Source organism: Desmodus rotundus, chromosome 12, assembly GCF_022682495.2.
Source record: "Desmodus rotundus isolate HL8 chromosome 12, HLdesRot8A.1, whole genome shotgun sequence".
NCBI lineage: Eukaryota > Metazoa > Chordata > Mammalia > Chiroptera > Phyllostomidae > Desmodus > Desmodus rotundus.
The window spans coordinates 96784735-96803635 of record NC_071398.1 but is presented as its reverse complement, the minus strand read 5'-3'; the positions used below and the strand labels follow the sequence as shown (position 1 = coordinate 96803635).

The window sequence follows — 18901 nt, the reverse complement described above, 5'->3', positions numbered from 1 at the left end:
TGGGTATGGGGTTAGTTTTTAATAAATAGAAACCACATCACTTCATTACAGTAAGACACGGGAGGCCAACATCACGTAGAGCCCCAGAGAGCTTCTCCATCCACCAAAAAGAAAGGATGAGCACCGTCACCACCCCAGCCTCTGGTTCAATGCTTCTTTGGATCTCAGTTCTCCCACCTGCATCAGCCTGCTGCTTCCAGAATGGAACTCTGCCTCCGATCGAATCCTGGCTGGAGGGCTGGTCTACCAGCTCACCTGAGTAATGGAACAGAGGTCCCTAACTTAGCTGAGGAACCTGGACAGGTCTTCTTTGATCTCGGCCTCGTCCCAGGGTCCGTGGATGTTCTCTTTAAAAAGTTGCAGGCGGATGAGATAGAAAGGGCAGAGGCAGGAGATGGACACCAGCAGCAGCGCGAAGAGGGTGGCCCCCACGGCGCTGATGGACAGCAGGCCCCCGAAGGCGGAGCCTGCAAAGAGCAGCGTGACCCCCACGTAGCTGCAGGGAGTGCACGCCTTCAGTTTCTTCTGTAGCATGGGCCACAGGGCAAAGATCTGGATGGCAAACGTCACCATGATGAAGGCATGCAGGGACCGGGGCAGGCGTGAGGCCAGGCAGACAGAGGCAAAGATGGCCATGTTCAAGGACAGGGTGCTGGACACGATGGCGGCGTTGGCGCCGTAGTCGAAGAAGATGAGGTGGCCCAAGAGCATGAAGACGGACATGGCGTAGATGGTGTCTGTGCTGACGGACTCCGTCAGGGTCTTCAGCACGGGCGAAAAACCGTACGTGAAGGTGATGAAGACCAGGGCGCTCTTCAGGTCAGCCCAGCGGGTCCGCCCGCTTTTCCTCCGTCCCTCCCCTCCATCCACGAGATCGAACAGGACGTAGCCGATCAGTGACAAAGCCAGGCCTGTCCCAAAAAGCCAATGCGGGGCCAGAAGACCCTCGTCCATGTACCACCAGATGACCCCAAAAACGCAGACACAGCACAGCTGCTGGATCACCACGCTGGACTCGAACACCACGGCCCAGTACTGGTATTTCCGGGCGTGGATGTTCTTCCGGAGCTCTTCCAGGAAGCGCTGGTCCACGTAGTTGTCAGGGAAGGGCTGTCGCTCATACAAGACCTTCTGCCACCTGATCTCCGTGGTGCCAGTTACGGGCTGGGCACACGTCATCCCTGCCCTGGGTCTCAGGCCCGTTCAGTTTCCCTCGCCGAAGTCCAGGCGGCTCCCGACCTTCACGAGGTTTTGAATGAAGGCCTCTCTGGAAGTTCCATGCTGTGTTGTGGCTGACACAGTGCCAGCCTCCCCTGGCTTTCAAGGCAGCAACCCAGGCAAGGCCTGTGAGAAGCAAGTTCCTTCCCTGAGGCAAGTTCCTAGAAAAAGACAGACCAGGAACCTATGAAGCTTGTGAAGGTCAAGGGTAGGGCTGAGATGAAATCAAACCAACTCACTTTACTACAAGCCTGAGCAAAATACAAGTGGTGGCCGTGTTACAATTACACATTTTAAAACTTCCTTTAAGATTTTAAACGATCATCCCTCGCGTGGTAGCAGACATCACTGAGTGCCCAGGATGTGCTCAGCGCCTTCCGTAGCTTCTTCCATTTCATCACCCCAGCCCTGCAAGTTAGTGTTAGTCCCACTTTCCTAAAAAAGCTGAGACTGGAATTGCTCAGGTAACTCTGGCCCAAGTTAACAGTGGCAAAGGGTGGAGCCGGGTGCAGAGTCTGACCCCAAAGCCTGCGCCTCCTACCTAACCAGCTCTTAACTCGGGGTTCACACCCCTGAGGCCTGTGGAGTCCCACGCCCTGTCACGCACGGCATGCTTGTCGCTGCCACTTACGCGAATGTCTAGGGACAGGAACCAGGGCTTTAACTGGGTTCTCCGAGACATCTATTACTAAAGAGGTCTGAAGACAACAGCAAACTGCCCCACAGAGACAAATGTGAGCTCTGCGGTTCATTTAGCCAAAACCAAGGGCTCGGAAACGAAAGGCCCTTAATCCTTTAACCGGGGTTACCGTCCTCTAAAGAGCTTTCCCCCCACTTACACGGGCGAAAGTCTTCTGGAGATCGGAGACACGGACCCGTGTGTCACAATGGGAAAACCAGGAATCAGGCATGCCATCCACTGTGTGAAGGACTCGCTGCCCGGCCTCACAAGTCCCGCGGAGGCCACGACAGGTGGGACCGCACCGCACAAACGGACCCTGGGAGGCCTTCACAGCAGCAGGGACTCCGGCCAGGGCACCGCCGGGGCGGGGAGGTCCGCGGCGCCCAAGGGCAGCGCCGGCGCACCGGCCGGGACAGCGCTGGGGCCGGAAAGATGTCCCCGGGATGCCCACCGCTGCCCCCCGCCCAGCCGGGAGGGAGGCCCGGGAACACCGACTACTGCTCGGAACCCACCTGCCCGCCGGGTCCAGGGGAGCGCGGTCCGGTGGGGACGGACGCCCACCGCCTTCCCCATCCGGCGCGCTGAGGAGGCGTGGCCGCGACGGCGGGCGAGCACTTCCGGGTCGCCGCAAGCTCCGCGGCCCCAGCGCCCCTCCCCGCCGGCGTGCTCGCCGCTGCCCCTCGTGGCCCTTCGCGGGACTTCCAGGTAGCTTTCCGGAGGACGAGAAGCTCAGAGCCTAGGAAAGCAACCCAGCGACCGAAAGACTGGGGAGGGGACCTGGCGTCCAAAGGGCTGGGGTGCGGGCTGGGCTGGAAGAAAAGAGATGACCACGGCTCCTTTTATTGAGATCCTAGTGTGAGGTCAGGCCCTCGGCCAGGGACTTCCCAGCGCCCGTGCGTCCGTTCGATAGTCGCAGCAGTCCTCCCACGGGGATAGAGCGCTGCTTTTAGGTGCTGGTGATACAGCCGCAGCCGAAACGGGCACCATCCCCGCTCTCCGGAAGCTCTCCGTCCCTTGCACTGCCCTGTGATGTCCCGCTCTCACGGGGCACGAAACTGAGGCTGGAGAGGTTGTGGTCGGTCCGAGGCCGGGAAGTGGAGTCACTGAGATGAACGTCCAGCTACATATAGCTTCACAGCGTGGTTCTGCCTTCTTTGCCTCGGAGAAGAAATGAGGGGGGCAGACACAGCCAGAGACTAGGGCAGGGTGCTGATATTCAGTGCGGTGCGTGGAAACAATCGAGGGTGCATAAACAGGTGGACCAGACCCAGAAGCAAAGGGACAGGGGAACACAAGACAGAGTGAGTGCAAAAGTCATTAAGCCTGAAGCCACTCCCTAGCGTTGTGTACGTGACCAGGCAAACCGGCCGAGCTTCCAATTCTTCGTGGGTCAAGTGGGAACCACACATTTGCTCTTGACCTCTTTATGGGAGACTCGAAAGAGTCGACTGTAAGTCACGAAAATGTATCCACCGCTGTCTAGCTGCCATCAGCTTGCTTTGGTCATCGCAGTGGCCGCAATGGTCAAGCACAATGGATTCTGCAAAATGATCTCTTTCCGTTTCTCTCCAGGCTTCTGTTCCCAAGTTTGACAAAGTTCCGTGGCTTAGCGATGCCAGCCTCAGAAACAAGCCCCTAGTGCTCAGCCTTCCCCAAAGGTAACAGCTCCGCCACTGGGGGCAAAGGGTGCGGGAAAGATCGCACTGAAGATGATTTCTTAGGAAGAGGGGGTGGGGGGTTATCAGAGGGACATGTCTGGTCAGTTGAGAAACCCACAGCAAATGCTCAAAGGCGGCCGTGGTCTGGGAATCTCAGACAGAAGTGAGTGTGGAGTGTAGGCTCGGCTGGAGGGGAGGAGATACATCTCAAGTAACATCCGTTTCTGCGCCCATCACTCAGCAATCAAGAGAATTTTGCCCCTAGACACTGCCTGTTAAAACACTTTCGTCCTCCCCATCACCCTACCTTTTCTCCCCTGCTTTCGTATGAACCGTTGACATTTTAACCATCAAAGGTCTAGAACCATACATTCCTGCCTCCATAGAGGAGCCACAGCCTGGATGTTAGTTTGACATCATCCCCTACAGTCTCACCACTCTGCCCCTCCCAAACCAACGGCTAGGGAACAAGTTTCTGTTTTTCAAACTCCGGGGGACGTGTGGGTATGGAGCCTTTCCAGTGCTGCTGCTTGAAACAACAGGGGTTCCTCATTCCTCCCCATTTTTGCTCCCCGGGGGGTGGGGCATGGAGGGAGCCTCTGCTCTGGGACGGGCGGGCCGAGAGGCAAGTCCACAGGCATGTCTGTTGTAGATGGAAGGTGACCAGGACTCTGCATGCCTCAGCCCCCAGTACTATAAGAACGTGACCCACACTGGCCACAGGGCCGGTCACCCTAGGAAAAGCATCACTACTTCCCCTGCGGTTAGGAAGTAAGTAACAGGGGAAAAGTGATGGGAAGGGGAAAATATTCTACGGGAAAAAGTGGGCAGGTGGCTTCTGAGGGCACGGCCATGGGCTCCAAGAACACGGGCCAGGCAGGCCCCAAGGTCGGCGATTGTTAAACCTCAATCCCGTCTACGCAGGTCTCTTCAGGAGGAGAGCTGCGGTATTTCACCCATCGCACATCTGCATTATGAACAATTATTTTTTCCTCCCTTAATCTGCACACTGTCTCTGACAATCCACAGCTGGCATTGGTTAGTTCAAAAGAAAAGGGACAGAGGAGCCAGGGCAACGGCAAAGCCATCTTGGGGAACCCCCAAATGGCCCGGGGCCCTCCAGCATGGGTACAGAGGGGGCCTCCCGGGGTGTCCCTTAGCTTCTCTCTGAAACAGCCATGGGACTGGCTCTCCACCCTGGGGACTGTGGTTCTAACTTGCTCTCGTTTCCATCACTCAGATACCCTCACGCCGCTTTTCTGATTTCATACAAGAAGGATACGAATTTGCCCAGTTTGATTCAAGTTCCAGATGACTCATTTCAGGTACTCAATGTTGTCTTTAATCGCACGGAAATCCATAGCACAGATCTGGGATGACATGGACGTGACTCCAAAAGCACCTCCTGTCCCTTTAGCACAGCCCAAGCCTGGGACGTCGTAGGTGTCTAGCGGACATTTGCTGAACGATATGAATGAGCCCCAGCCCCTCACCCCGTTTCCAGGGCCTTTGGGCTGCCGGTCCCCAGAGCTAAGACTAAAGGCAGGAGGTGAGCACCATCCAAAAGGGAAACCCAGAAAGTCCTGTTGGGAAATCTGCCCCAAGGCCTTCGGGCTGCTTCTCAGCCTGTGTCTGGCCCCCAGGTAGTTTCTGGGTCTCTCACTCCCTCCCACCACCACAAGTCCCTAGGCCCCCTGCACACATGGGGTTTCACATTATAAACTCCTCATGTCCTCTCTGCCACCCAGAAGTCAATCGTGCCTGGCAGCTGAGGGACATTCAGGGACACTGGCTTTGCAGAGGGCCCCTGAGACTCAGGGTGCTTGTGAAGTCAGCACCTCCCGAGCTGGAGGAAGAGAGAGCGAGCTCTGGGGGACCCAGGCAGCTTCTTCACCTGAACAACTACCCAGCAGGCAGGGCTACTGGGGGCAGGGCAGAGGGCTCTTGGGGAGAGCTCGGTGACCGCGGCCACGTTGTGACCAGCCCTCCTGTCTGTGGACAAGGGCTTTCGGAGCCCTTTTATATTTTTATCTGGTTTGATACAGATGCCGGGATGAGCAAGCCAGTTCCCGTCTACACAGGACAGGCAGGCGGGACAGGCACACAGCGGCTGGAGGCGTACCACAGGGGGTGGGAGGAAAAAAGGTGCCCTGCGGGCTGGGGGAGGGGAGAGCAGAGTGGGAGCCAGGCAGGGATCCAGAGGAAGGGGCACCTCACCGGATCTGGAAGAGATTATTTCCACAAGTGAGGAAGAGGCCCAGAAGCAAGACCTGGAGACTGAGCAGCAGGACTTGGCTGAAGAGCATGGAAGACTCAGGCTTCTGTGGAAGCGACCATGGAGATGGGTGGTGGCCTGGCCTTGGCACAGGAGGGGCCGGGGCAGGGCTGAGTTTCAGGGTGACCACAGTAATCCCCTAACACCCTGGGCAGGCACGCAGGTAAGAGTGCCCACAGCCCAGATGGAGGGGCCGAGCAAGCACACGCTGGGCCGCGGACGCAGAACCAGCAAGAAGCCTTCCAGTCAGTCAGTGTCCTTGGGCTTCCCATCTAGACAGCCTCCCCCTGCCACTGGGCTCCCCCTCCTCCCAGGTTTGCTCTAGGTCTCAGGGCACCGTGCCGTCTAAGGCACTGAGACTGCAGGCGCCAGGCAGGTCCGGTAGGAAGGCATGGCTAACGCCCAGCACAGATGAGCGGCCCACCTCCACCTGGGCTCAGAATTTTACGGCTGCAATGCTCATCTACGACCACTAGAGGGAAGCCCAGAGCAACAGCCTCCCAGGCCGGAGCAAAGGGCGGAGTCTCGGGTGGTCACAAGTCCAAGTCCACGTCCATCACTGCGCTGGGGAAGGAGGCTCAGGTACCTCACCCCTCGCGCGCGTGTGCGTGTGTGCGTGCGTGCGTGTGTGTGTGTGTGTGTGTGTGTGTGTGTGTGTGTCTCCTGCCTCCTGGCTCCCTTCTCGTCGCAGGCAAAGGTCACAGGGCAGGGCAGAACTTGGAACATCCACAACCAGGTGGCGGCCTCTCTGCTGGGGAGCGGCTGGGCCAGTGCAGGTGTCTGTCTGTGTCTGTGTCCGGGTGAGGCGCAGTGTTCCCTGATCAGAGACCGAAGGAGAGGAAACAGAGGGTCAGAGGTGGAAGACATGGAGCAGGGCCCAGAGACACTCAGAGAGACACAGAGACAAAACATACAAAAAAAAGTAAATAAATAAAACGGAGGCGGAAGAGGAGAGGCAGAGCTCACAAAGAAGAAAGGAAACAAAAACGGAGACGTGGAGCCTAAACATCCCTCTGCTGTGGAGCAGAGTCTCTCTTGGTTATGATTTTCGCCTGCCGTCACCGGCATCGACCGGGGATGCCCAGAGACAGGGAAACGTAACTTAATAATTGGATGATTGAGGCCAGGAGGCGGCTTCCTCCGAGCTCCAGGGCAGGCAAAGCAGATGTGTGGGGGGCGTCCAGAGAGCTACCCTTGGAACCCTGCACCCCCTTTCTCCCTGCTGGGCTTGCGTGTAACCTCTGCCCCTCAGGGAGGGTGAAAGGCCACCCCACTCCCTCCGTTCTTGCCTCCCCAACCCCCCCCCCCATCCCGGTCTCCTCTTCCATCTGTTGTCCTCCAGCCTAATGAGTGGGAGGAAAGGTGAGAGCATTCTTTATTTGGCTTTTAGCAGCGCCATGACAAAAAGCCCTGGCTAGTGACATAGTGCAGAGATGGAGCTGAGAAAACAAATGCACAGAGGGGCGACTTCCAACGTTCTCCCCACCGAGAACTCTCTCTGTGATTTCTCTCACCGACTCTCAGTTTTGAAACGCTCGTGCCCACCATGGAAACTTGTGTGTGTGTCTGAGTTTCCCCAGCGTCGTTAACACGGAGGGGAACTTCCTCCCGTGTCTGTAGATCCAACATCCGCAACTACAGAGGCAAGTGTCAAGAGGGTGACAGTGAACACTGCTGGCCTGAAGCAACACCAGCGAGAATAGCCGAGGTTGGTAGTCAGGACGGCAGGTGCATGGCTGTTGCTTATCCTGTGTAGGTTTCGAGTTTTTCCTAGTGAACAGTAAGAGAATTTTGAGAACTACATTTAGCTTTTTTGTTTCATGGAGATGGCTGGTATTTTCAGAGAGCAGGAACGTGTTTAATTATCATAGGGTTTGGGGGTTTTTTTGGAGTATTGAAAATCGTTTTTGTTTTATTATTATTATTATTATTATTATTTTTAATACTGAACATAGTTCTCTGAGCACCACCCTTCGGATTCTGAGGGACATGGGCATCACGGTGCCCTCATATGGACCCTAAGTGTCTGCTGTCCCCTTTGGCCCTTCATCCAGAGACAACTTGCTGGCTGACAAATTAAACAGATGTGCTATCGGACAAACCCCTTCACCTTTGGGGGCCACGGTTTCCTCATTGGGTTCATTGAAAGAGTTGAGCCAGGTGACCCTGCTCTGCTAAGGCAGGAGTGGAAAGGAGAGAAGGAACGGAGGTGCCAAAGGGGAAGAAGTGCAGAGGCAAATTTATCAGTGCTCCTCAAATCAGGCTATTTTTAAAGTCCCCATCTGGTGCTTACGTTTTCAGTTCGTGTTATGTGGGCAGGTGTGTGTGTGCTTCCGAGAGTGACGGAGGGAGAGGGAGAGAGACATATTTCTGTGTCTCTTTACCAAAGATTCAAGGGGGCCAAGGGCCTGGGCCACGAGCCCAGGGGACTTGGGGACCTTGGGGACTTGGGCAGGTATTGGCCTCGGACATTAGGGTTTTCCAGCTGTGAAATGTGGAGAGCAGGCTGTGGCCTCCAGGGACTGGCTGAAATTGGCAGCAGACCTTGGCCAGGCGACAAGAGGCTGTCCTCCCTGTCCGTCACACTGCCACCTGCTCTCCTGGGGACAGCTGCTTGGGAAACGAGAAGCCTGTTAACACTTGAGAGCCCCTTTTCTTGAGGGCGTGGACTGGAGACGATACAGCCCAGGCCTGTGCTCTGAACCAGTGGCCAGTTCATGCTCCAATCCTGCTACCGCTGTGGAGCGGGCGTAGAGGAAACCAGCAGCGAAAGGGAACACAGCCCAAGGACATGACCTTGGTTCCAGGGCCAGGAAAGGAAGCCGGACAGGAGGGAGGACTCTGAGGCCAACGAATAGTCCCAAACTTTACATCACTTCTTTGTACACCATCTGGGCCCTTCCTGATCCCTCCAGTGGGACGTGGTCTTTCTCCTTGCTAGAGGCCCAGAAGTTTCCTTTCTTCTATGCTGCCCAGTACATCCAAGCTTGAATCGCAGACTCCAGGAGGTATCTGAGTCTCAGGACACAGCGATGGGGGGGGGGGGATGAAGGAGGTACCACCTGGGAGCTCAGGAAAGATGTGGACGGTGAACTGGCCCAGAAGCAGAGGGGCCGGCACAGGGCCCTGCCCCCTAGCCTCTCCTCCCACTGCGCCCCTTCTCCTGCCAGACACTCCCAGCCCTGCAGGTTACCTGCTAGGTCACTCCTCCGTGTGGTTGTACCTAGGTTGTCTACTAGGTTGGAATGCCCTCCCTCCTGCTGTCCCTACGACACCCACCCAAGCAAAGCGCTGCCTGCTCTTCTAACCCTTCTCAGACCTGCCCCTATGACCCAACCCCTGCCCAGGTGACCTCAATATATTTCCATCATAGTGCCTTCCACACCATGTCCTACGCGGTGTGTGGGTGGTGACAGCTGAGAAGCTGTGTCTCGTTTCCCTTGCTGTCCCCAGCCCTAACGAATGGGCAAATGCACGAATCTGCATTCTTCCCTGGGCTTCCTTCGGGCCACAAACTTGGTCTTATTCATCTCTGTGGCCCTGCCCCAGCATGGTGGCCTCACAATAAAGGCTTTGTGGTTGGATGAATGAATGTATTCATTCACACTCACCCTGGAACATGCCAACCCACAACACGGTAATACTGCGTGGATTCTTTTAAAATGGCCTGTAACAATGAAATGTATTTTAAATATTTGGTGGAAGAATCCAACTTTGTCCCTAGTTTGTAGTCCTCAATCCCCCAATAATGCCTCACCCAAGTGCTGGGTCCGTCACAGGACGAAGCTACACCAGACCCACCCGGCACAGGTCTCACCCAGGCACTCCCCTCGCGGCTTAAACACATTCCTCCTCTTCCTGTTGTGCACACCCTCCAGGGCAGCAGGAGCAGGCCAGGGCAGGGGCATCGCCACAAGCAGACCCAATGGCAGGAGGAGGCTCCAGTGCCAGGTGGTGGTCTGCTTGTCCTTGGGACCTGCCTCCCCCATGGCCTACGCTTCTGTGAGCCTCTCTCACCACTCTGATGTCACTGCAAATGAAGAAGGTGACAGAGACCCCCAGACAGAATGGTAGTCTCAAGTTGACATTCGTCCCCTAACCACACTGCCACCAGCGGTGCGAGCAAGAGCCTCTGGTTGCAGGTGTAAAGGCTTGGAGGCCTCCCTTCCCACCTGGGCAGGAGTGAGGGTGGGAAGCAGCCTCCGTGAGCAGACAGGGCTCTCTGCTGTCCTTGCTGCTGAGGTGGAAGGAGCTCGGGACCCTCCCACAAACCCCAGTTCTGCTTCTGGCTGAACCCGTGGCTCTCGGGAGGTTGCAAAGGGCCACCCTGGGCTGGACAGTGTATGCTGGAGAGCCAATGTCGGTCTGGAGCTAAAGCGTTAGAAAAGAGGGGCCTGTGGAAGGCTTTTATTCACCATTCTCAGGGGGCCAGAGGCCCTCAGCTAGTCACTATGGCGGGTCCTTTGCGTGAAATGGGGAGAGGGCAGCCCCTCGGATTGCAAGCTCAGGTTGGAAGACAGGCCTTGGTCCAGTCCCAGTCCCTCTGCCAGCTTTCACACGCCTGCACCACTGTACATCAGGGACCCAAGGCCACCACTGGGTCTGTGGCTTCCCCTTCCTTCCTGAACCCTTTCTGTGCCTCCCAGCTGCAGTCTAGTCTCCATTCAACATCTTTCCAGAATGCTGCTGAGCCCGGTGTCCATCTCTGCTTCATGGAAGGAATGACTGTCACCTCTCTCATCCCTCCACCCCCTCCCACTTCTCTGCTGACCCAGATACCACAGCACTTCCTCCCTGCTCTCTGTCTCTCTCTTCTCAGGCCAGGAGGAAGCAGACTGACCCCGCGCTGGTCAGGAACAGGCAGCTGTGCGCCGCGTGCTGGGAAATGAGAACGGTGAGGCGGGGGGTGACAGAGATGGGCATAGGATAAAAGGCATCAGATTAGAAAGCAAAGAGTAAAACTATTTGTAGATGACGTGATCTTTCATATAGAAAGTCCTAAAGGGCCCCTCCCACACAAACTATTACAGCTAATGAATGAGTACAGCAGGGTCACAGGATGGAAGATCAATATACAAAATTAATTTCATTTCCATACACTAGCAATGAACAGTCCAAAAAAATTGGGAAAGCAATTCCATTTGCAGTAGGCTCAAAAATTAAGATACTTAGGAATAAATCTTACAAAAGAAAGGTAAGACTTGTATGTCAAAATCTATAAAATACTATAGAAAAAACTAAAGAAGACGTAAAGAAATAAAAATAGTCCCATGCTTGTGGATTGGAAGGCTTATTACTGCTAAGATGACAAGACTGCCCCAAATGGACCTGCAGATTCAATGCAGTTGCTCTCGAGGTCCCAGAGGCCTTTCATGCAGAAATTGACGCACAGGTCTTAAAATTCATACGGAAATGCAAGAGGTGCATAATAGCCGAACCATCTTTAGAAAAAGCACAAAGTTGAAAGAATCACACTTTTGGTTTCGAAACTTGCTACAGAGCTACAGGACTTTGAAAGAAAATGGACAGAAAAGACCCCATATTGTAGGCTTCCATGTATTTGAAATGTCCAGAGTAGGCAAATCCACGGAGACGGATCATAGATCACGGTGGCTCGGGACCTGGGGAAAGAGGGATGATGCTCGAGTAAAGGATTCCTTTCTTGGAGTCGTGAGAATGTTCTGGTAGCAGATAGAGGTGATCATTGTACACCTTTGCTAATTTATAATACTAAAAATCACGGACTTGTGCACCAAGGTGGTGAATTTTACGGTATGTGAATTAGGTCTCCATTCTAAAAAATGATTAGCAATAGGAAAGTATTTTTTCAAGTAAAAGCACCAGTGGATGACTATCAATAACATAGAAACCCTACATAGGACCCGGCTGGGATGATTGCTCCCATTCCTGTGTAGCCCTGGGCCAGGAGCTCGATTATTCAGTGTGGAAGAAACACCTGTGGAGAGGTATGGTGGGGAGCCACCAGGGATAGCTGAATGAAGGGCACACTAACATGCCTTTTCTCTTTTAAAGGTTTTTTACTGATGTTTGAGAGAGAGAGAGAGAGAGGGAGAGATCAACTTGTTGTTCCGCTTATTTAGGCATTCATTGGTTGAGTCTTGTATGCGCCCTGATGGAGATTGAACCTGCAACCTTGGTGCATCGGGTTGATGCTCTAACCCATGGAGCTACTCCGCCAGGGCCAGCACACTTAGCACTTTCAACTGTGTTTAAAAGTGGGCTCATTCGTTCACTAATTTGATCAACAAATATTTCTTAAACAGGCCCTAAATTAGGACCTGGAAATGCAAACACAGGGGTGTGGTCGCTGCCCTCGTGAGGCTGAAAGTCCGTGAGGGAAAGCAGACAGTAAGCAAGTGGACTCAGCCAAAAGGTTATGCATATTCTGGTAGCAGAAGCCTGGGGGACAAGGAGATCACAGGGCAGGGGGTCAGGGATGTCTGTGAGAAGGTGACAGTGGACCTGAGGCCCAGGGAAGAGTGTGGACCCTACACCTTGGGAGCAGGATCATCTCACTAAAGGGTACCCGAGTCCCTCCGCTGGGAAGTGCGGCTTGAGCTGGCTAAGGGGGTGCACTCTTTAGGGCAATTGGAGTGCGGTGTTGGACAGTGTTCTTCCTCAGGCACGGCCAAGGACTACGATGATCCCAGATGATCGGACGCTCTCCATCAAGGCTTTTATGAGTCGTAGGTAAGTCAGAGGTCTCCATCGGGACACGGCTTTCACTCTTCTTGTATTAATTCAGGGACCCAGGGTAGTGGGTTGAGAAACAGTAAGTGGAATGTTTAGGGGATGCTTAGGGGAATGGCCTTCTTGACTGGTTTCGTTTTTTTTGGTTAAATCAGATACTGAGACCCCCAAACGTTGTTTTCACCTTTTTGCTTGAATTGCTATTGAAGCTGCTACAGAGGGTTTCCTCGTCCTTTCTGCCTTCAGAGGGACAGGGTAGGAAATGTCATTCATGACCTAGGCAGAGGTAAATACCAACTGTCCGTGTAGATGCCACATCGAATTCAGAAGCTTGTGCAGACTCCGTCGCGACTCTAGGGCATCCTCTGCTGCTTTGTATGAACTACAACTCCTGTTAGCAGCTTGCCTGGTTGTCATTTGCTGCTTTCTTATCAAGAACAAGTACATCAGAAATGCAATTCAGTCTGAATTTTTCTTTGTCGGGTTTCAGGAGTTTATTTTTTCCTGTACTTAACTATCACACACAAGACTCAGTTTGCACTTTATATAAAAACTGAAAACACGGGCCTGCCCTGGGCCAGGCACCAAGGGCGTGGACTTGCCTTGCATAGTAGGCAGTTACACACAGCCACCCTTCTATGTGGCCGGTCAGAAAGGTTATATGTGATCGAATGTCCATCTTGACACTTGTTCCTTGTCCAGAGAGCCATCACGTCAGAGAATCATAGGTCTCTACATTGGACAGCAGTAGGTGTTATGATTCCGTGTGTGACCCCGGGGTCATTTGCTCCAAGCTGTGATGTAGACGCATGCGCAGTAAAACCATGGTGCGCGGCCCTGGTAGACGGGATCGTGGGGGAAACGGGTTCCACACCTGTAACCTTTACCCACACCAACTCCATACCTCCCAACAGCTCTTATGTCACATCGGAATCAAAGCAGTTCTAATAAACATTCTGTATGGACTATGAGTGGAAAACCGCACTATTGACTGGACTTGCCAGGGACTTCTGAGCAAAAGTGCACTCTTCCTATGAAGGGAAATTGGAAATTTGTTGCCCCAATTTATTTATCTTGCAAGTTTGGCACTTTATCTAAAAAGTACTTTATGTTTGCAAGTTCTGCCAGTGGTCCCTGCTGCAGAGCAGTCTCAGTCCCAGACCAGCAAGGGCTGGATCCAAGAGCCCCCGCACGGTTTTACAAGGTGTGAGAGACATTCCTCTCCAGCAAGCCCTCGCCCAATAACCAACGCGTTTTCTTGCTTTGTCCGATCAGAAGGAAGAGTCTTCAGCCGCCAAAAGCTCAGACTGAACCCAAGGGATCCCAGGATGACACCTCAACAGGTTTGCTTTCTTTCGGAGGGTGTGTGTGGTGAGAGGCATGCTGCGGCCAGGGTAGCAGGGAAAAGTTTACTCCCTAAGAAAGTTTGTAAATTTTCTGAGCAACTTCCTGTTCTCTTTTTTAAAAATGATATTTATTGAGGTAACATTGGTTAAACCAACATATATATATATTTCAGGTGTATACAATTCTACGATACATCATCTGTGTATTGCATTGTGTGCTCACCACCCAAAAGTCTAGTCTCCTTCTGTCACTGTTTATTTGACCCTTTTACCCTCTTCATCCTCCCCCGCCCACCCCACCACTGGTAACCACCACACTCGTTATCTACGCCTATGAGTTTGTTCAATCGTTGCTTTCTGTTTTATGTCCCACATGTGAGTGAAACACCGTGGTTCTTGTCCTTTTCCATCTGACTGATTTCACTTAGTGTGACACTCTCGAGATCTACCCATGTTTTCACAACTGGCAACAACATTTTGTCGTTTTCTGTGGCCGAGTAGTGGTCCGTCGTGTGTACGTATCACGTCGTCTTTGTGCAGTCATCCACCAAGGGCGCTTCAGTTGGTCCGTACCTTGGCTGTTGTCAACAATGCTGCGGTGAACACAGGGGTAGGTGCCCAGAAGAGGCACTGCTGGGTCAGGAGGCATCTCTGTTCTTAATTTCTGAGGGACATCCACACTGTCCTCCGTAGGGTCTGCACCGTTTGCATTCCCACCAGCAGTTTCTCCACGTCCTCTCCAACACTCCTTCTTTCTCGTCTTACTGATAAGAGCCATTCTGAAAGGTGGGAGGTGCTACCTCCTGGTGGTTTTGACTTACACTTTTATCAAGTGAAGCTGAGCATCTCTTCGTGTGTCTGTTGGCCATTTGTATGCGTCTGTTCGGGTCCTCTGCCCATTTAAAAAATTGTCATTGAGTTGTATGAGTTTTTTATATTGTTTGAATATTAGCCTCTTGTCAGAGGTATCATTTGCAGTATCTTCTGTCATTACATTAGCTCTCTTGTTGTTTTATTGATGGTTTCTTTTGCTGTGCAGACACTTTAGTTCGATATAGTCCCATTCACTTATTTTTGCTTTTACTCCCCTTTCCTTTGGGTTAAGTTCAAAATCAACTTTCTGAGACCAAGGTCCATAAGTTTAGTACCTGTGTTTTCTTCTGTGTATTTTATGGTTTCAGGTCTTATATTTAAGTCTTTAATCCATTTTGAGTTAATTTCTGTGGATTTGGTGTCAGTGGTCTGATTTCATCCTTTTGCATTCAGCTTTCCAATTTTCCCAGCACCATTTATTAAAAAGGCTTTTCATTCTCCATTGTATGTGTTTCACCCCCTTGTTGAAAATGAGTTGCTCATATACATGTGGGTTTATTTCTAGGATCTCAATTTTGTTCCATTGGTCTGGTGCATCTGTTTTTCTACCAATACCGTACTGTTTTGATTATTGTATCTCATAGTATAATTTGAAGTCGGGGGGCATGATATGTCCAGCTCGGTACCTGTTTCTCAGGATTGATTTGGGTACTTGGGGTCTCTACCCCTTGCTTTTTCACATACTGCTTATTGCCTGTTTTGATTGGTCCACAGCCCTCCTTGCACTCCAGCTCTGCCTGTCCCCACTTTGGGCCTCACTTGCTTTTATCCACATCCCCTTGCTTCCTCGGTCCTCTGCCAACCACATGCTTCTGCGCCATTCTTTCTAAAGAGCCCCATGGTCCGTGTACTGAAGAATTTTCACTGATGTGGGGCACAAAGTAAACAATTCCCTTCTCAGGCAGTCCTGGGGGCTAGTATCACATGGGGCAGGAAGGGAGCTGCATCCACACCTGGAAGGGCCTCCCCAAAGCGCTGAAGCTTCTGTCCCACCAGCTTCCTAGCACAGCTGCCCTCTCCCGGAAGCTGCCCAGTGCTGTTCTCACATTCACCTGCTGTGGCAGGAAATGGGATGGTGGTTCCGTCTCCAGCTCCCGCATGGACCTAAGTCTCACCTTTGAGAGAAGCGACACTGGCCTGGTGAAGGGCGGAGTAGGTCATTTTTCTGGGCGATAGAACCCAAGCGTTCAGTGCCACCTGGGCTGTCACTTTACAGACTTTATCCATCGTCTCTGTTGCTCCCACGTCAACTGAAGTCACTTCAGTTTTTCCTCCGTTAGAGAGAGACAGTAGGTAATCACGATCACGTTCTTCACTGCTCACAGACGGGGCCGCGGAGGCTCTGCCCTGGGAGGTGGCAGAGGACCTGGAGCCAGGACTGGGCAGACCAGGCTTCAGGAAGGAAATCTGAGTCTAGAAGGGGTGTCTTGAAGGGGTCCCGGAGGGGAGGACCAGAGACTCGGGCAGTGGCTCAGGTGTGGAGATGCCACTCTGCTGGAGTGAAAAACTGCTTGTCCCAGTGCATCCCTTCTTGGGTCCAAACATTCTGGCCTGGCTCATGGCGCGCATTTAGCCAAAGTGGATGGAAGGGCTGAGAGCTAAGGACACCCTCTCCAGAGAGCCCTCGCTGTCTTCTGGCTAGCAGCCACCTGGTTCTCGTGAAGCCAAGAGAACACGGGATGACGGGCATGTGCCCTTTGTTTCAGGGTGCTCTGTAGCAGCCATCCACTCCGGAGTTTCTCTTGAACCTGGTTTTTTCAGGCCTGCCTCACAAAGGAATAACACACACACACACACACACACACCCTTCCCTCAGCACGAAGGTTCATTTTCTGATTCTGCAAGGACAGTGTGATAAAATGTCCTTTATTAACTTAACAGCCCTGGGAGTGTGTTTCAACGAGCAGTGTAAGAGCTCGACTGGGCAGACACCAGAGAAGCGCGCTACGTTCTCCGACAGACCTGCTGCTGGCCCGCAGAGTCCATCCAGGGCGGACACCTCGGAGGAGGGATGAATGGACAGTGCTTACAGCGTTGGCTAGCAGCCGAAGCCTGGTAGAGCTACTGTGGATTCAGGTCGTGACGTTTCTGAGCTGAGTTTTGCTGCTGTGCGTGCTCTCTGAGGTTACGGAAAGAGCCCGAGCCCAGGGGCAAACAGACCTGGCTTCAGATCCTAGTCCGCCCATACAAGCTTGGCCAAATTATCGAAACAGTCTGGGCTTTCCTGTCCCCACATGTGAAACCAGGGAAGCGTTTTGCCTCCCACCTCCGAGAGCACCGGTGCCTCAGTACCAGCAGCCTTCACCTTTGATCTGCCCAGAAAAACTGCTGACACGTCCCCAGCCCTGCCGATTTCTGCGGCTGGGACATGTCCCCGCATGGCACAGGGCTGCTTATTGCTGCCCAGGCCACCCGCCTGTGGCCATGCTACGAAGACCGAGTGGCTGACTTATCCCGCAGACATGACTGCCAGTGATTGTCTAACTCACACTGTTGGTGCAGCCGTGATTTCCAGCTTTGTTTCTGGCTTCAGCGAAACTTCATCTATTATCAATAATTAGTGATGGGGAGAGATTTCTCCTGGATTCATCCATCATGACTCTGGCCTTGCGTCCAGAGTTCCATGACCCCCGCAGGCTTTTGTTGGTCAACACGGGTGTAGGCGCCTACCGCCGAGCGCAGTGTGTGATGTGGTTGTGACCCTGGACCTCCATTGAGTCCTCATCGCGGGGATGAGACTGCACTGCACCCCAGGTGCGTCATCTTGGGACATCTCTTAGCTCTCATTCAGCGGCAGTGAGAAGCTTGTTCCAGAGAATTCGGGTCTCCGATTCCCTCTGTCACTCAGTCACTGCCGCTGGGGGGGTGTTATTCTGCACTCCGATTTACTCTCCTCCAAGCCACATGTCCTTTGGAAACGTTGAATATTAACAGCTTCTTGTCAGTGAATTCATATTTGACAAAGAGGTCAGGGTGGTAAGGGTTTTAAGGAGTCCCCAAACAAATTACTTCATAAAACGAAGGTTGCTTTGGAAATGCACTTTGAAATGTGCTTCTTCCCTAACTTGGCCTTTCGGTCTGATGGTGTTTGTTTGATGAGCAAGCAGAACCATGTGCGGGTCCCTGAAGAGTCTCCTGAGGATTGCATCCTCTTTCCCCTGGACTCACACTACAAAGCCAGACCCATTTATCTTCATTTTTCATTTAATCGGCCGCGTCTCCTCCTACCTGAGTTGGGTTTTTAGGCGCTCCCTCCTGGACACTTTGACAAGATCTCTAAAAGCTTCAAGGTTGTGGGGGAAGAGGCGGTTCTGTTAAAGGGAATCCTTAGGCGCATTTTGAATGTGTTTCGGAGGGTCGAAGAGATCTTTGGTGGCCTTTGGCTATTTTGAGTGAGTTTAAAAATAGATCCTAAGCAGCGCCTGTCCTTCCTTCCTGCCCTGCGCCCCAGAGAGCGTTCGCCACAGGCTGCCCATCGTGGGCCCCAGGACAGCTGCCTTCTACGGGCTGCTGTCGCACGCCCTCAGCGCTCTGCCGCCGACTCAGCCCTCTTCCGCGCCCAGAGGGAAGCCCACGGGCAAGACAGCGTGGCAGTGAGTGACGGGAGCACAACTCGTTCCAGAGTCTCGGAGAGAGAGCCGCCTCACCCAGCCCGACTCTGACACTTGCCCCCACCCCCCGCCACCGAAAAACGAGTCCATGTCGCCTTCCTAAGAACGCCTCGAATTCTCTCTTGCCACCAGAGTCTCCCACACTTCTCCCGAAGACAAAAGGCTTAATTCACACAGTTACAGACTTGGTCATTAAAATGGGACATTTTCAGTGGTATTCATTTTCCTTTGTTAAAGTAAATGTCTTTACAACATTTTTCAGGTTCCAATACATGAGTTTTCTGTGAAAATTATTTCAGCTCTTCCTCCAAGCCAGGGGGCTGAGTTGGCTCCTGGGGTCCCCGGGGAATTCAGCCTGTGAAGAATAGAGGGGATACATGAAGGCCTCCTCCTGTCCTCCTCTCTGTCCGCTGGCTCTGGGAGGTGACAGCAGATGCTGTGATTCTCTAACTGGAGAAAGGTACGTGGTTGTTCGCTGTGACCCTTGAGGGTGAGAACTGTGACTGGTCTTGCCCTCCTGGCGACAC

General features: G+C 53.0%; 2 protein-coding genes across 3 annotated transcripts; one reads left to right on the top strand and one right to left on the bottom strand.

The window, feature by feature from the left end:
• PIGC (phosphatidylinositol glycan anchor biosynthesis class C) lies at window positions 1–2517 on the bottom strand. Of its 2 annotated transcripts, none has more exons than XM_053915811.2 (2): window positions 2413–2517; window positions 1–1379 (listed from the first exon to the last, which is right to left on the bottom strand). In XM_053915811.2, the coding sequence occupies exon 2, from the start codon at window positions 1177–1179 to the stop codon at window positions 283–285; it is 897 nt and encodes a 298-aa protein (XP_053771786.1). In that variant the 5' UTR covers window positions 1180–1379; window positions 2413–2517; the 3' UTR covers window positions 1–282. The 2 variants fall into 2 exon arrangements, with proteins under 2 accessions (XP_053771786.1, XP_024409163.2); XM_024553395.4 differs by having other exon boundaries at window positions 2058–2430.
• Window positions 2518–2580: 63 nt separating this feature from the next.
• Window positions 2581–18635, top strand: C12H1orf105 (chromosome 12 C1orf105 homolog). The gene is made up of 7 exons (XM_045189539.3): window positions 2581–3350; window positions 3473–3558; window positions 4799–4883; window positions 10653–10727; window positions 12477–12544; window positions 13820–13887; window positions 18215–18635. The coding sequence occupies exons 1-7, from the start codon at window positions 3327–3329 to the stop codon at window positions 18358–18360; spliced, it is 552 nt and encodes a 183-aa protein (XP_045045474.2). The 5' UTR covers window positions 2581–3326; the 3' UTR covers window positions 18361–18635.
• The last annotated feature ends 266 nt before the right edge of the window (window positions 18636–18901 follow it).

What these genes read in the sequence shown, in the direction of transcription:
- C12H1orf105 (XM_045189539.3), top strand. Translation starts at nt 3,327, where the DNA reads ATGGGAGACTCGAAAGAGTCGACT. An exon ending in GTGCTCAGCCTTCCCCAAAG is followed by an intron (nt 3,559 to 4,798) that starts GTAACAGCTCCG and finishes TCCATCACTCAG; the next exon opens with ATACCCTCACGCCGCTTTTC. An exon ending in CGTGCTGGGAAATGAGAACG is followed by an intron (nt 10,728 to 12,476) that starts GTGAGGCGGGGG and finishes GTTCTTCCTCAG; the next exon opens with GCACGGCCAAGGACTACGAT.
- PIGC (XM_053915811.2), bottom strand. Translation starts at nt 1,179, where the DNA reads ATGACGTGTGCCCAGCCCGTAACTGGCACCACGGAGATCAGGTGGCAG.